Source organism: Gambusia affinis, linkage group LG10 (assembly GCF_019740435.1).
Source record: "Gambusia affinis linkage group LG10, SWU_Gaff_1.0, whole genome shotgun sequence".
Taxonomy (NCBI): Eukaryota; Metazoa; Chordata; class Actinopteri; order Cyprinodontiformes; family Poeciliidae; genus Gambusia; species Gambusia affinis.
The window spans coordinates 8638660-8653946 of NC_057877.1; the positions used below are offsets into that span (position 1 = coordinate 8638660).

The window sequence follows — 15287 nt, forward strand, 5'->3', positions numbered from 1 at the left end:
GACTTACGCCATGTTTCCGGTTGTTTCTGCTATCATTTGTGTGAAATACAAACGTATTTTATAATACAAAAAATTTAAAATACGTCGCGTCGTGTATTTACTGAGTTACTGTTGGAATTACTTAACAAAATACTGTTTGTTTTTTACTTCTTAGTCATAAAGTAACTTGTGAACAACAATTCCCACAAATCCTAGCTGCTTACTCTCCTCAGGAACTACGTAGTGATTAGGTGTTTAAATTGCGTCGCCCCCTTCTGGAGGAAAGTAGGCACTACGGTTTGACTGAGAGTCAAAGAAGTCAACCACGTTCTGCGGTAAATAAAATCTTAATTTAACGGGTCTTTCAGGTATTTTACAGGTGATATCTAGACCATTTACACTGTAAGTTATGCTACGTTTTTGGAGCAGGAGAATCTTGTTTTGAATGTCAAGTGAGCGCTCTACGAACATTATAAAGTGTGTTTTGGTGGAACTAAAAGCAACTTTACAAGTTTGCTGTAACAGATATCTTCATGCAGCAGCTGCGGTTTTGGAAAGCGAAAGAAACCGCTTTAAAGCTGGAGAGGAACTAACAGAAGAGGAACAGGCTGGAAAAATTACAAATTATCCTCTTTTTTGACTTTGAACCCTCAAATTTTACTTCTAAATTACTTTCAGAACTGTTCATATTTCCCTTTTGTCAAAATTGTATTTTAAAAATGTTTTGTATTTTTAAGCCAAAATTGCTAATTCTGTATTTTATGATAGCAAAACCAAATTATAGCACAAGTACTATTAATCTATTTCTTTAAAAAAAACAAAAAAACAAAAAAAAAAACTTGGCCACAGCTAGAACCTTGATGATCAAGACGTTTGGCTTTGGTGAAGGTTGGCCAGCAGGTGGCGCCAGAGCTCAGGATATTTCATGAATACGGCTGATGAGTAGCAGTATCAATAGGGGATGGGTGTGTGTGTGATTGCTAATGTCGTCTTCAAAATATGTCACTGAAGTTTTGGCAAAATCAAGAACCGCCTTCAAGACGAAAACTTGACGCTCCGAAGTCAGAACAGTGTTGTTTCCCTCCACACTGGGGTTTCAGACAGCTTTTATATTAATTTATCACTTATTTATTTATTTATAGCTGGAGATAGACACCAGCATCCCCCCTAGCCCCTCTAAGGGACAAGGGTGTTAGAAAATGGATGGATGGATAATATATTTATATTATATGTCATACTTTTCCAGCGCAATATAGTACTAAAATCATATTTCATATGTTCAGGTACCCTATGTCCGAATTAAGTTATTCCTAGTGAGCGATTAGATTAAAATATTCTGTAATGTCAATTCAATTGAATCCATGACGATTTCCTCAGGTTCTGGGTGAAGAACAAAGTAGTTAGAACAAAGGGATCCTCTGGATCCCTTTGTTCTAACTACTAGGATTGATTCCTGCTCTGGACTGAGTGAAGCTGTTGTTGTCATCAATCAGGGAAGGGTTGTACTTCCAAACCAAAGTGCACTATTTTTTTTTCACAAATACTCTAAGAATGCAAACAAAAAAAGGGTCTGAGCTCCTTGCCATTACAGTTGCTCAGTTTCCACTTTTAGTAAATTTATTTTTAGATTATGTTTGTCAGTTATTTACTAAAAAAAAAAAGTACTTCTTAGCTAACCAAAGATGATAGCAGCTTCATAAACAGAAAATAGCGCTAAAGCGCCAAAGAGTTTCTCTGTTTACAGGTAATAAACTAATGTGGGGATTTATTTCCCACTTCCTCTTTATCATACGCTGAAGTGGAGTTATTTCCGGTCCCCGCAATAAATGACTTTTAGGTAAAGGGTGGTGGAACTGTATTCTCTCATGCATAAGTAATTTCACTTTGCAGAAACATCCATCAGACAGAGCGAGGCTGCGTCCTGAGTGGCGGCGTCCGACACGGACACGCAGACTTGTGTTGGACACGGAACACGTGGCACTGCTGCTGCGGAGAGAGAGAGAGAGGGGAAGAGAGAGAGAGAAAAACAGAGGGTGAGAGAGAGAAAGAGAGAGACAGCGAGAGAAAGAGAGAGAGAGAGAGAGAGAGACAGCGAGAGAAAGAGCAACAACAGCGACTCTTCTTCCTTCAGTCCCTCCAGCCACGCGTCCACTGGAGCTCCTGCTGCCGCTGGTGACCAGACACGACCAGACCCGGCCGCACAGTTCCGACCACCTACACTGGAGGAAAGTCTTCCATCGGACCGCGAACGAGACAGAGAGTGAGGTCCTGCCTGAGACATTTTTACAGGAAACGATACTCAACTCTGCTCGCTTTCTTTCTGAAGAGATGATGATGATGAAGAAGATCGAGATGATGGAGGCCAAACTCTGGTTTGCTCTTTGTGCGCTTTTGCTCGTCAACCTGGGATCCGCTGATGAAGGTATATATATACAGTTTTTATTATTATTATTTTTGCTTTATTGTTCAAATAGTGCCACTGCTGTTTTACTAAGTTACCGTCAGGGGCGCCTCTAGAAAGTTTTGGGGCCAAGAACAATCCTGGGGTGGCACACAAAAAAAAGAAAAGAAAAACTAGTTTGAAAAATAGAAGAAAAGAAATGGAAACTTGTGCTTGATTTGTTAGATAGGTTTGAATAAAGAAATATCTTGTAAATATGGTCATTCCGTTGAAATTAATGTATTTACTTTTGATAAATAACTAAATGTTACAGTTCTCCAAAACACGTCGATTGCTCTCTTACTTTCATGCCATTATTATAAAACTGCAAATGTCCCTGCTCCACCCACGTCTTGCTAACATGCTGCATCATATGTCAGCATAACAATAACGGTCCTTCTGTTGTCATCACCCCTTTTTGACAGAGTTAGCTTTAAAAAAATAAACAAATAAATAAAGTGATCACCTTTAACCTTTAACCTGATGAGTAACTTAAATAATTAAATAAGTTCAGAATTATTTCAACATTTATACGTAAATACTCAAGTGGGAAAACAACACACTGCAATCTACAGTGAGCTTTCAAACGCTCCTCTTCACCTTCACGCTGCTTTCATGGCTGCACACTTCGTCCTTGCCTGTCTACCTTCCTCTTCCTTTTTCGAGTCATACATCTCGCACATCCTGTGTGCCTCTCTCAAACCGCCTTCCGTTTTCAGTCCTACCTGTTTCAAACCACTTTGTCTTTTTTTGTTGTTGTTGTTGTCGTAATTTTTTTCCCCACCGCCACCTCCCACATGAAAAGAGAGAATGAGCCTCTGACATTTGAAAAGGTTCTCATTGGCCCCAGCTGTCTACCGACATGGACAGAAACCAGCAGGACTCCGCCGGAGCGTATTTATTGGCTGTAATTGACGAGAGTAGAACATTGTGATAAATGACACGTCTAATTATGCGCAGCAGCTCAATGTCCTTTTACGCACTTTGTGCTAATTGGCTTGCCTCTGTGGTGCAGCTGACGTTATGCAGAGCCTTAAAGCTGCTTACAGTGGAAGGAAGGGGAAAGAAAAAGAAGTGGCATTTAATTAACTTTCTCCGTGAAAATCTCCACTGCATACTCTTGACCTTTGTGACCTCTTGAATCTTTCTTGTAACTTCTTTTTACGCACAGAGCTACCGAAACAAAATGCCTCCACTGACACAAGAGAGCTTATTATGTAACATATTGCAATTAATACCATACGTTAAAGTGGAAAAGTACTTACCCAAAGCGAAAAAGCAAAAAAATTTTTTTTTTCTCCTTTTCACATTATAGATTACCATTTAAAATCAGACATTACCTAAGTAAATGCAGAACAATGTTTTAGTGATGACTTAATTTATTAAGAGAGGGAAAAAATGACCCTCTAGGTCAGGGGTGTTAAACTCCAGTCCTGGAGGGTCACTGTCCTGCAACTCTTAGATGTTCCTCTGCTGCACCACCTGAATAGAATAATTAGGTTATTAAGGCTCTGGAGAACTGATCTAGGAGGAGGTAATGAAGCCATTTCAATCCAGGGTTTTGTACCTGTGGCACATCTAAAAACTGCAGGACAGCGGCCCCTTGAGGACTGGATTTTGACGCCCCTGCTTCTAGGTGGTTGTGCTGCCCTTGGCAGCAACATCTGCCACCTACCGTTTGTTATTGTGGAAAATAAATCTTTTTTAAATCACAGTGAGGGGATTTTGACCCGCTCTTCTCTGAAGAATTGTTTCATTTCAGCCACGACGGAGGGTTTTCGACCGTGAGCAATTGGTGCATGGTTACGTGACAACAGCTCAGATTTAAATCCAGACTTTGACTAAGCCACTCCAAACCCTTTACTTTGTTTTTATGGAACCATTTGGAGATGAACTTGCTAGTGTTTTTTCTTTCTTTCTTCATTTTTTTTGTCCTGGTTTTGAAGCAGTGAAGTGCAGTGAACTCTTGGTTTGTCTTTGGGAAGCAGTGGTTTTCCCCTGGGAAAACTGCCAAAGATGGCATTTTGGCTCTGCGCCTTTCTACGATGAAATCATGAGACGTGGAAGCCCCAAAGACTTGGAAAAGGCTTTGTAAGCCTTTCTAGACTGATTGATGTCAATCACTTAGTTTTTCATCTTTTTTTAGATTTCGGATGTGTGGCTTTTTTTGCTCTTCTAGCTTACTTCATGTTTTCAGACAGTCTCTGTTTATGTGGTTTCTTGATTTAAAATATCTGAAAGTAAACCTGAAATCCACTTTCCAAAGACAAAAATTTTTAAAAAATTACTTCCTTCATGACTACATAAGGAGAGCAGTTACTTTGTCCCATAAGTCTAGTTTGACTTGTATCACTTTTTTCCTTTTATCAATGACATAAAGGAGATACAATACCTTTTGTATGTCCTCAGAATATCTTTATCTGATGATTTGACGCATTTCAAGTGTGACACAAATGTAAAAACATTTGAGTCACACTTACCTAAGTTCTTATTATAACTTGATATCACAATCTAGCCCTCCTGTGTCTTCTCTGTAAATGTGGACGGAGCTCTTCCCAGCAGTGATAGCTGAGTATGACTGCTGTGTTTTACTGGCAGGGAAATGCATTTCCCCAGGCGCAAGCTGCAATGCTCAGAGAGTGCGTGAGAAAGACGGCTCTAATATCTTAAGAGAAGGAAGAGCTTCAGCTGAAAACAGTGAACCTCTTCATACACTTTCTGCTCACACACACAGAAACATAAACATAAATATATATATATATTTAAAAAAAGCCAGACTCCTAGTCCAGCGTTTGCTAAAGCCGCTTCGGCGAACAAGGGCTACATTATCCAGGCTACCACCTCTGTCTATTTATGAGTGTATCAGTTCTGGTATCATCCAGAGTTCAAATAGGGCCTCTCTCGTTCTCTCTCTCTGCCAGTGTGTTCTGTGTGAATGATTGTGGAGGTAATGAAAGGCATCAGGGTAGTGTGTTAGTGAACGGTAATGACTCCACATTAGATTAGCTCTCTGGTTTGCATCAAAGGGAGGAGCAGAGATGGATCTTTGGGAAATAGCAAGGAAGACATTAAAGACGGGGCAAACAGAGGACACAAAGGGCATCATTAAAAGGATATAAATGTACTTTAGTGACTAAACACTACTTATTGGCAGCAGCAGCAACAGGGAGCCTTGAATACAGTGACTGGAAACATTAGACTGTAGCTGCAGTGCGTCCGGAAACTATTCAGCGCTTCCCTTTTTCCGCTTTTGTTTATCCCAAATAGTAATAAATGAATCTCTTTCCTCAAAATCCTGGGTAGAGGTAGCTGAACTTAGCCTGTGGTGTTGCGTTCAAAGACGCGAGGCTGTAATTGCTGCCAGAGGTGGACTAACAAAGAATTAATCAGAGGCCGTGAATGCTTTCGTAAATGTGATTCCCTGGTTTTCTATTTTTAATAAGTTTGCAAAATACTCACATTGTCATAACGGGGAATTTGTGTGCAGAGTTTCACACATAATTCCATACAATTTGGAATAAGGCATTAACACAATAAAATGTGGAAAGCTGTGAATATACACAGAAAAAATCAGATATTTTCTCTATAAAAGCCACATAATTATACCCCCAGGTTATGACATTAAATCGGACACATATTTTCCTGTTTTAGTGTGAGTGTAGGTAAGAAGACCACTTTGCCTTTAGACGATTCTGAAAGCCCAGGCCAGGTTGTGGTTTCTGGACACAGAAATACAAGGAGACAAACCTGTGAATGTATTTCAAGGTAACAGCTTGTTGAAAAAAAATATCAAAAGATAAGCAAGATGTCAAAAAGAGAACGGTTGACCTCCAAAAGTCTGGTTTATGCTTGGGTATAATTTACTTCCTTTGTTCAAGCAGTTATACAGAAGTCTGAGCAGAAATCACGCCTTCCAGGACATCTGGTAATACATTAATAATCCATAATGAAAGAAATCTTGCACCAACATGGGCTGAAAGGCCACTCAGCAAGAAATAATTCAGAAAAAATGCAGATCACAGTTTTTACAATGTCCTCTGTGAAGTACAGAGGGAAGAGCGTGATGTTGTTTGGGATTTTGCGGCAGGACTGCTGTGTTTCACAAGATAGATGGCATCATAGGAAGAAAACCCGGGTGTGGAAATATTTTCGCAACGCCTCAATACATCTTCCAGGAAGTTAAAGCTCACGTAGAAATTGTTCTTGCAAATGGACAGTGCCTAGATAGACTCAGTGCCTAGCTTTAAGAAGATCTCCGGCAAGGCATGCTTGTTTTGGAAGATAAGGAGTTATCTGAAGAAGAAAGCAGCGAGAGATACAGCCCAACTTATGATGCAATATCTTTAAATGAAGAAATGCCTCAGGATAAATAAAAAGGTTTCGACATGTACTCTTTAAGTCGTTCCTCTCTCAGAATGTCTGGTTGGAAAATGCCTTCAGTAATTTGGATGTAAAGCTATCATCTGTCATACTTGCTTCGACTGTACAAGTTCTGTCTTTCCATTAGAAAAAAGGTGTGTCCATTTTTTACTGCATTAAGAAATAAACGACTTTAATAAATAAAACGTACATTAACAACTGGTGTCCACTGAATGAATGCAGTGTTTCTGCACTGCATAAAGTTTCAAATTTTTTAAAAACTGAGGATGTAACACAATGAAAGTAGACCAGAGGACGGAAAAGTTGTTACAAACTTTGCATTAAACACACACGCATACACACGCCCACTCCTCCCCACACAGTTGTGTTTTCATCACTTGTGGGGACTTCACATTGACTTCCTTTAATTTCTAAATTAACCCTTACCATAATCCTAACCCTAACCATCAAATACCTAACCATTACCTTAACCTTTACCCTAAACCTAACCATCAGAGACCTAACCACCGACCCAAAAACTAAAATTTCCCTCATGGGGACCAAGAAAATATCCCCACAAGGAGCAATGGTCCCCATAACCCCACATTGTAGACAGAAATAGGTTCCCATAAGGATATAAAAACCTGGTACACACACTCACACACCCACACGCCTACAAAACAAAGAGCTTCAACTTGATTTGGGAAAATCTGGGGCAGTGGTTAAAGCTTGCATCTTCTAATGGGTCACAACGTTGAGGCCTGCGTCACAGGGGAAAAATGAGAACAACCACACAACTACAAAAATGTTTTTTAAAAGAAAAGTCATAAGCCACAACTCTTGTAGTTCCTCCAGGTCATGGTGGCAGCTCCCTTTGGCATTTATGCTGTTACTAACTGAATTCTTAGTATAAGTGAAGTCTTCAACAAAAAGTCATTGGAAGCATAGAGAAGTGCTAAGTTGATTGAAAGTCCAGTCGAAACATCCCACTGACAGACGGCTCCTATTTGTATCCAAAAACGTTGGGTATGAAACAACCCAAAACTACAAAAGTACAAGACGGCAAAGAGGCAAAATGAACAACAGCCTTCTTATATCTCCTGTTCTAATTGTTAAAAAGAAAGCAGAATGAGTGTGAATCGGTATGTGCAGGGGAAGGGTTTGAAAGGAAAGGTTCGGTCGTCAGACCTTTTGTTTACCATCGCACACTGGCTCAGAAATGTGCACATAACTTAGTATATTACTTCAGATTTGCACTAGCTAGACGGAAAAAAAAGAAGAGACATATTTGTCTTCGTCTATTTTAGATGAACTACCAACTCGATTTCCAGAGACGCCAGCACTTCTGGACTACTGGGCAGTAGCCGCAGCACTTCTGTGTTCATTAAACTAGAAGAAAGACTTTTACACTCATATCCTATCCATATTTGTTTTGGTACGATGCCAGTCGGGATTTTGAGGCTATTGTCTTTGTCTCTTTAAAGCTTATCGACGCGGAAGTCCTATCGAACTTTAAAGGAACAGGAAACGAGCAGCTGCTTCAGAGTTGAGCGGCTATCTTTAGCGTGGTTCTTATCTCAGTTTTTCCATGTCCAGAAGTGGGTCGCAGCGCTTGTGAAAAGGTTGCAATGCTGCCAGACGTGACACAAACATAACACCTGCAGTCCCAAAGAGTTTGCTACCTAAAACGTAGAGCAAAGGGAAGGTCAGACCGCCGGACTGAGAGACAGAAGCTGTGCCTGCAGTTTGTCTGGAGAATCACAGCGGTGGATAATGTCGTAAAAGTTAGTTAGGATGCGATTCAGATGCTGTTGGGGGGAGAAGAGAGAAGTGATTAAATGCTGTGTGACTTTTCACGTGAGGGTGAGAAAGGTAAAAGTGAGATCCTTCCCCCACCATATATTCACACGCTCATCCTCCGTCTGTCCTTCACACGCTTACGTTGGTTCACACTTCAGATGTTTTCACCACCAGGCAGGCACCAAGTATCTGCACGATACTTAATGAAATGATTGAAGCAGGCGGAAAGCTTTTCACACCGAGTTCTAACTTTCAAAAGAAATTTTAACCTTTATGAAAGCCTTTATTTTTATGCTCTAACAAATCAAGTGTTAAAGGAATCAACGACAAATTAAGGCAATGAGACATTGTCGCATGCAGGAGCCACCGACAGCAATTTCCAGTAAAACAGTAACTTTAAACAATTTTAAAAACTCACTTATAAAGCGTGTTATAAAGATATTTGTTTAGGCTTTCTATGCCACACTCTCCATGAAGAAGAAAACAACACTTTATTAGCTTGGCAGAAAAACAACTGTACTTAATTGACTTTTTTTTCTTTTTTTCTTTCTTTCTGCAGCCCCTAACGCAACGACTGTGCAGACACCTGAACTGACCAAGAGTGGAAACTCAGTGACTCATCTGCCATCAATGTCCACTGCTGCTTCCAACTTTTCCAGTGAAGCCCCTAAAACTGGAACCAACGCCACAAACACGACCGGACCTTTCTCCACATCCCCGCCACATACGACTCAGTCTACATTGAATCACACCACACCTTCACATGGTACTCCGCCCTCTGCTACGCCTTCAGAAGAGTTGGCTTCAAACAACTCCACTCAAAATGAAACCTCCCCCTCCACTTCTGTCTCAGCACCTAAAGTCGCCACGACGACGGCGGCGGCGGCTATAACCGCCAGCGCTTTTTCCACTTCGCCGTCCAACCCCACGTTGTCTGGAGACAACGCCACTTCTCAGTCGTCCACAAATGCTAATCAGTCCATCTTTGCAACAACTAAACCCTCCTCAGTCACCATCACGGCCCTGCTGAACATCACCTCCACCCATGCAGAGAGTTCACCGAAGCTCACCATGGAGGGCAGCAGTAAGTACAAAATAAGTGTCCAGCTTTTGTCCTGGATGAAGCCCAGAGTGAATTAAAGCGACAAAAGCGGCGTTGTTCTTTGTTTTACAATGCACACCAGGACGTCTCTCCTCACTCACAAACACAAACGTCCTGTTCAGGCGCTGTCACTACCAAGCACTGCGTGATTATGTGTTTGTTTGAGAAAGGGACAGAGGCGTCATGAGACCCAGGCTTCGACAATTCAGTTGTCTGTCTTGTATATCGCCCTGTTGTTGTCTGCCTTTCAGATGATTCGTATATCTGCAGCCGCAGATATATGAATACTCAGTTTAGACATCTTTTGCCTTTCAGTAGAGGATTTTATCTAGGCCATAAGTGTTAAAGTAAAAGAAATGCTTCTTGTCAGTCGAGCTTCTGTTCCAGTCAAAGTTCTTCCTTGTTCGTCTCGCTGTGTGGTTTTATTAGGCCTTTGGTATTCTGTCATTTTCCACTAAGCAGAGGAACAGCTCCTTGTGGTTGCTGTTAGTTTAACCAGAGGATGTCAAACAAAACTTGTAGGTGTATTAAACATTGCTCCATGGCAACATCCATTTAGGGAACTTCCTCTTGGGCTAAAATATACAGACAGCAGGACTAGTGAAGTGGAATGAAAATAATTAATAGATTTCAAAAATATTTTTAGGAAATTTTGCTTGCGTAATTTAGCATTCCATCATGTTTGATGTTTCTGCCTTAAGATGTGTAGTAAGCACTCCGAGTGCTGCTACAGTGCTTCTATTTAGCTACAATCACAGACTAAAACAAATACTTTGGCATTTACATTTGTACCGTGTTAGCCGAGAGTAAACACTAATCTCACATGGTGTACGGTGCCACCGCATTAAACAGAGGAACGGCGCCTTACTGATTTTCTCCCTCCGACAGATTCTCATGACTCTCCCAGACCCCTTCTGGTTGGCTTGGTGTCGGCGTTCATCATCGCCGCCATCGTCATCACGCTGCTGCTCTTCCTCAAGTTCCGCCGAAGACAAAACGGACCACGGTTTCACCGGCTGCAGGATCTACCAATGGTAAACCGGCTGCCTACGTTTAGGCAACACTGAGTCTGTCAGGTGTTTTCAAGCTCAGAGATTTCTTCGACATCACACAGAAATATGGTGGGCATCCAGATTCACCCCTATTGTCCCAAACTGCTTCACTTCCTAATGTAGTCGCCCTTGTAAGTTTTATGTTCACCCTCGCCTTGCAGAAGTATTTATTAAAGCCACAACTTTAAATTTATTTTTGAGGGGCTTTCAAGTCAAAGTGGTGCACAGTTATGAAAGTAAAAAGGGAAATACCCAAAGAAATGTCAGTATTTCCTGGCACTTGAGGCAAACAATGTGACAAAGTAATTTTCTTTTGCTGGTTTGATTGTTTTAAACATATAAGGAATTTAGAACTTTTATTTCTATTATTTAAAACCACGAAACGGCACTTTTATTCAGAAAATGCTAAAAACAGCAAACACATTAGCGTTAGCATGTTGAAATCAAGACCAAACATGATCTACTACTCAAATCAAAAACTATCCTCCCACTAGCTACTGTATCAGCAAACAGGCTGCAAATAGCATGTAAGCTAAGATTGTGTGCTGTGCTAACAGCAGCCATTATTCCATCATTAGTTAATATGTTAACACTATTTAGCCACCAAATTAAAAGGTAATTGTATGGTTTTTATTTTCTAATTTGCAACCCGTGTCTGCAGTGATGTTAATAGCTCATTAGCTAATACTTTTTGGTGTGCTAACAACCACTCTCCTCACATTGACTCATTTCCTGTGTTTGCACCGGATGCTATTTTGGAGTGTCCGAGTTTAGAAGGCAGAATGTGTTTGAAAGCCACAATATTTACATTTTTATTGGTGGAAAAAGGCACTGTGTATCCAGGCAATACTCAGTCTCTTTCTTAGACGTTTTTTTTTTTTTTTTCTTTTTTTCAAGCATAGCTCCACTGTTAAATGGATTCCCAGAGTCCCAAACACTTTAAATTCCCAATACATCACCTTTTATTCTCTCTTTATATCACATTTGTACAATTTACGATCTGGTTATTCTCAGGTCATTTCAGTAACCAATCTGTCCAGTACTGTGATAATTTTTTTTTCTTCCATAGGACGACATGATGGAGGAAACACCCCTGTCCATGTACAGCTACTGAAGGGATGTGGAGGCCCAACCAGAGTCTTTTCTACTCTTCAAACCAGGACAGTGATGCTGTGGTTGTTGAACCGGATCCTCTTTATTAGCATCAAACAGAAATTTACATGGGTAGAAGTAAGTGTAGGCCTGGATTGCTTTTACTTACCCAGATTCTCTGGGCGCTTAGCGGACACGGACCTAATTTAAATGGAAGTTTAACGATAAAGACAAACAGCCAGGAGGAATCCCTTTGGAAAGTGATCTGCATTTGGTGTGTGATTTTTTTTTTTTTTTTTTTAAACTGGGGGGGAAAAAAAGCTTTTGTTCACTTCTGTACATATAAAGTTTGAGGTTGTGAATATTGGTATGCCCTTCATGTGGTTGATAAAAGGTCACGCTCGGACCCAGGCTGAGGTGATCGTGACGCTTCGTTGGGTTTAAGTCGGTACAGAGAGGAAAAGGAGGGAGGGAAGAAACCTTCTGATTTTTCTGTTAAGAAATCTGCACTTTACTTTTCAGGGGTAAATGATGAGGAAAAACAGAGAAATTTTGATTCTGGAGAATTTGGAAAATTGATTTTGTAAATAGATTGTTGACATTGTGCTTTTAAGTGGGTTTTTTTTATTGTTGTTGTTTTGTTTTTTTAAGCGTTAATAGATTTGTGTCTGTCAGTTGCATACCAGTGAGGAGTTGCAGGCATAGCAGGGATTATTTAGTGTTTGATTTTCATGATGTTGAAGGTTCTGTTGTTCTCAGGCATTTAGTCCAGAGTGCCTTACACATTTCAGTGAAAAGCCTTCCTTGATTTCTCAATTTATTTGCCGGATGAACAAAATTAATTTCCAGGTATTAGCAATGGTCATGTTAATAATAATTAACATGATAATTTGGCAACTATCATGTTAATGATAACTGCTCACGTTATCATTACTGTGAGCAATAATGATTCTGTTATTTGCCTAGAATAACAGAATCATTCTAGAATTATTCTGTTCTCATTCTAGAACAGAATTAGAACAGAAAGCAGTAGCATCAGCAGAAATGAAAGTGTTAGATATACAAGAACAAACTATTATGCACAAAAAGAGAGGAAAAATGATAAACAATGATTAGTTAACATGATAATGTTATGATTAACGTTAATCATAACATTATCATGTTAATGATAATTGGTAAAGTAGTGAAGCCGCGCTGTTTACTTGCTGCAGGTCTTCAGTCAGCACCAATGGAAAATAAAGGTCGGACGCTTATTGTTAGCATTGCACATACTACTGATGTTGACTGCCAACATGTATAGGGCGAAGAGGTCTCCATTCAAATTCAGCACAAATTTATAAGAAGTGGATCCACTTGGCAACACGTTGTTCTAAGTTCAGAAATATTTTGTAGATTTTTTTTCTGTACATAAGCCATGTTTTATGCAAATGTTAAAATGAAAAGGGTGAAAATGTGCATTGTCTCCAGCTAGGGATGGGCTGGATACCTGTGTGACGTATGTACTTCACATCATTTGGTTTCTCTTACCTTATGGATCTGAAAGTTTTATAATAAAGTATTAAAGAAAGTGCTGGTAACTTGATACTGCTGCAGTGTCCCATCCCCCTCCCCCACGTATTGCTTCACAATGCCAGTTGCCTTGCTGAAACAAGACTATGGCACATTTCCCTCTCTTACAAAAAAAAAAAAATGTAGCATCTTGTAAACCTTTCTGGTAACCACAAACACAAACGGCCGTAGGTTGAAAGCTAAAGGACAGACACCCATCCGGTCTGTACAGCACCTGGCACTTGGATGATGTTAGGAATTAATTTTGAGTTCAGACGTGACATTTCATGAGACTGTTTTAATTCTAGGTTGTTGTAGAGAAAGTCGCACTGAGCCATGCCTTGTTCCGATGCAGAATCAAACCTGACGAGTCGGAACTCAGTTTTTGTTGTTTTTGTATGTTTTCAGGAAACAAACTCATTCAACTGAAACGCAGCAGAATTGTTGAATGTGCAAGTTACACGTATTTGTTTTAAATTGTACATATTCATAAAGCAATGTTACATTTTTCTGATGTTAGTTGATTTTTCAGCATCTCAATGGTAGAAACGGTCTCTGTGTGGCTGAGGCTGCAGGTCTTTAAAGCGCACAGCAAATCATTCATGGATCAGTGTCATCATCACATCATGTGTTAAATGAATATTTCTGCCATTTGTAAGTCACAGATTGCTTTTTTTTTTTTTTTTGATTAAAGATGTTTTTTTCTTAAAGACGTCTGCCATTAAACAACTTCTGACTTCAGAAATGCTGTGAAAACGTCTGTTCGTACATGCCGGAACACAAAAGTCGATCTCTTGTTTTTCTCAGAAACAGACGTTTGCTGTGGGCGAAAACGCAAGACGTGCCCATGCAGAGACTTCCTGCATGCATTAGTGCTGTGTTTCACACAAGGCACACTCAACAATAAAGGGCAGATTAACATAAAATGTCATGAAAATGGGTTTTATTCATGCGCCATTGTGGAACTTCAGATAAAATATGACTCTTTTTAATTACGGTTTCAAACAATATTTGCGACAAAACGAGGGCGGTGTACTGCCCCACACTTTGGGAACCACTGGTGAAACGGACGTACTGGTTTAGATGTTTTAAAATACCTTAAAACAAAATCATATTTTATTGCAGAATTATAAAATCATTCTGGAAGTTGTAGAAAATCCAGTCCAACAAAAGTTTAATTGACCGTTGCCACATTTAATGGCAACCATGTTTACTACTTTTTATACAACTTCCTTAATACTATAGGACAGTGTTTAGTCTAATATCTAATATTTCACAAATAAGGAACATAAAGAGAGATGGATCTTTGACTATTCCTCTCCATAGATCAGTCAGTCTCTTGCTCTATTAAGTTCTTAGGGGTTTTTTTTATTAGATATACCTTCTTTACCTTCTGTGTGTGATGGCATTTCAAATACTGGTTTTCATCCAGGCCAGTGGCTCAACAAAAAAAGATTTCCATCTGGGTTTGTGAAACGCTTGGGGGAACCAATCGCCACCTCCGACATGAAGCTCCTCCTCAGAGCTGCAGTTTCCAAGCCGACCACAGGGTGGCCCTTCCTAGAGACACCCCCACTCAGCTCCTCCAGACTAGCCACAAACAATTAGCAAGTGGAAGTGCATATCTGCTGGACTTGTTATATGAATTATGTCTCAGTCTAATGGTTCCATGAGCGTCTGTGAATGCTTGAAAGAGGAACATTGTTGTGTTGGCCTGCTTAAAAGCAGAGTTTTGGGAAGAGCAGGAGCTTCTTAAAGAGACAAGGGTGCTAAATTGAAAAGTCAAATTTCTTATAAGTCATATTGGTGTAGACTGTGTTTTTATAACAACTGAAAATGACATAATTACTTGATAGTGCTATAAAATGACACTGTGGCTGGAAAAACCTAATACTTCCCCTTTAATTAAAGAAAA

At 40.0% G+C, this 15287-nt stretch overlaps 1 protein-coding gene across 2 annotated transcripts; it reads left to right on the plus strand.

Moving 5' to 3' along the window:
- The first annotated feature begins 1808 nt into the window (after nt 1-1808).
- Nucleotides 1809-14298, plus strand: LOC122838400 (cell wall protein DAN4-like). 2 transcript variants are annotated; one of them, XR_006371886.1, is made up of 4 exons: nt 1809-2401; nt 9138-9662; nt 10569-10801; nt 11802-14298. XR_006371886.1 is itself a non-coding variant. In XM_044129025.1 (4 exons), exons 1-4 carry the CDS (start codon nt 2308-2310, stop codon nt 11844-11846), a joined length of 810 nt encoding a protein of 269 aa, XP_043984960.1. In that variant the 5' UTR covers nt 1809-2307; the 3' UTR covers nt 11847-14298. The 2 variants fall into 2 exon arrangements, 1 of the variants encoding a protein (XP_043984960.1); XM_044129025.1 differs by having other exon boundaries at nt 10569-10714.
- The last annotated feature ends 989 nt before the right edge of the window (nt 14299-15287 follow it).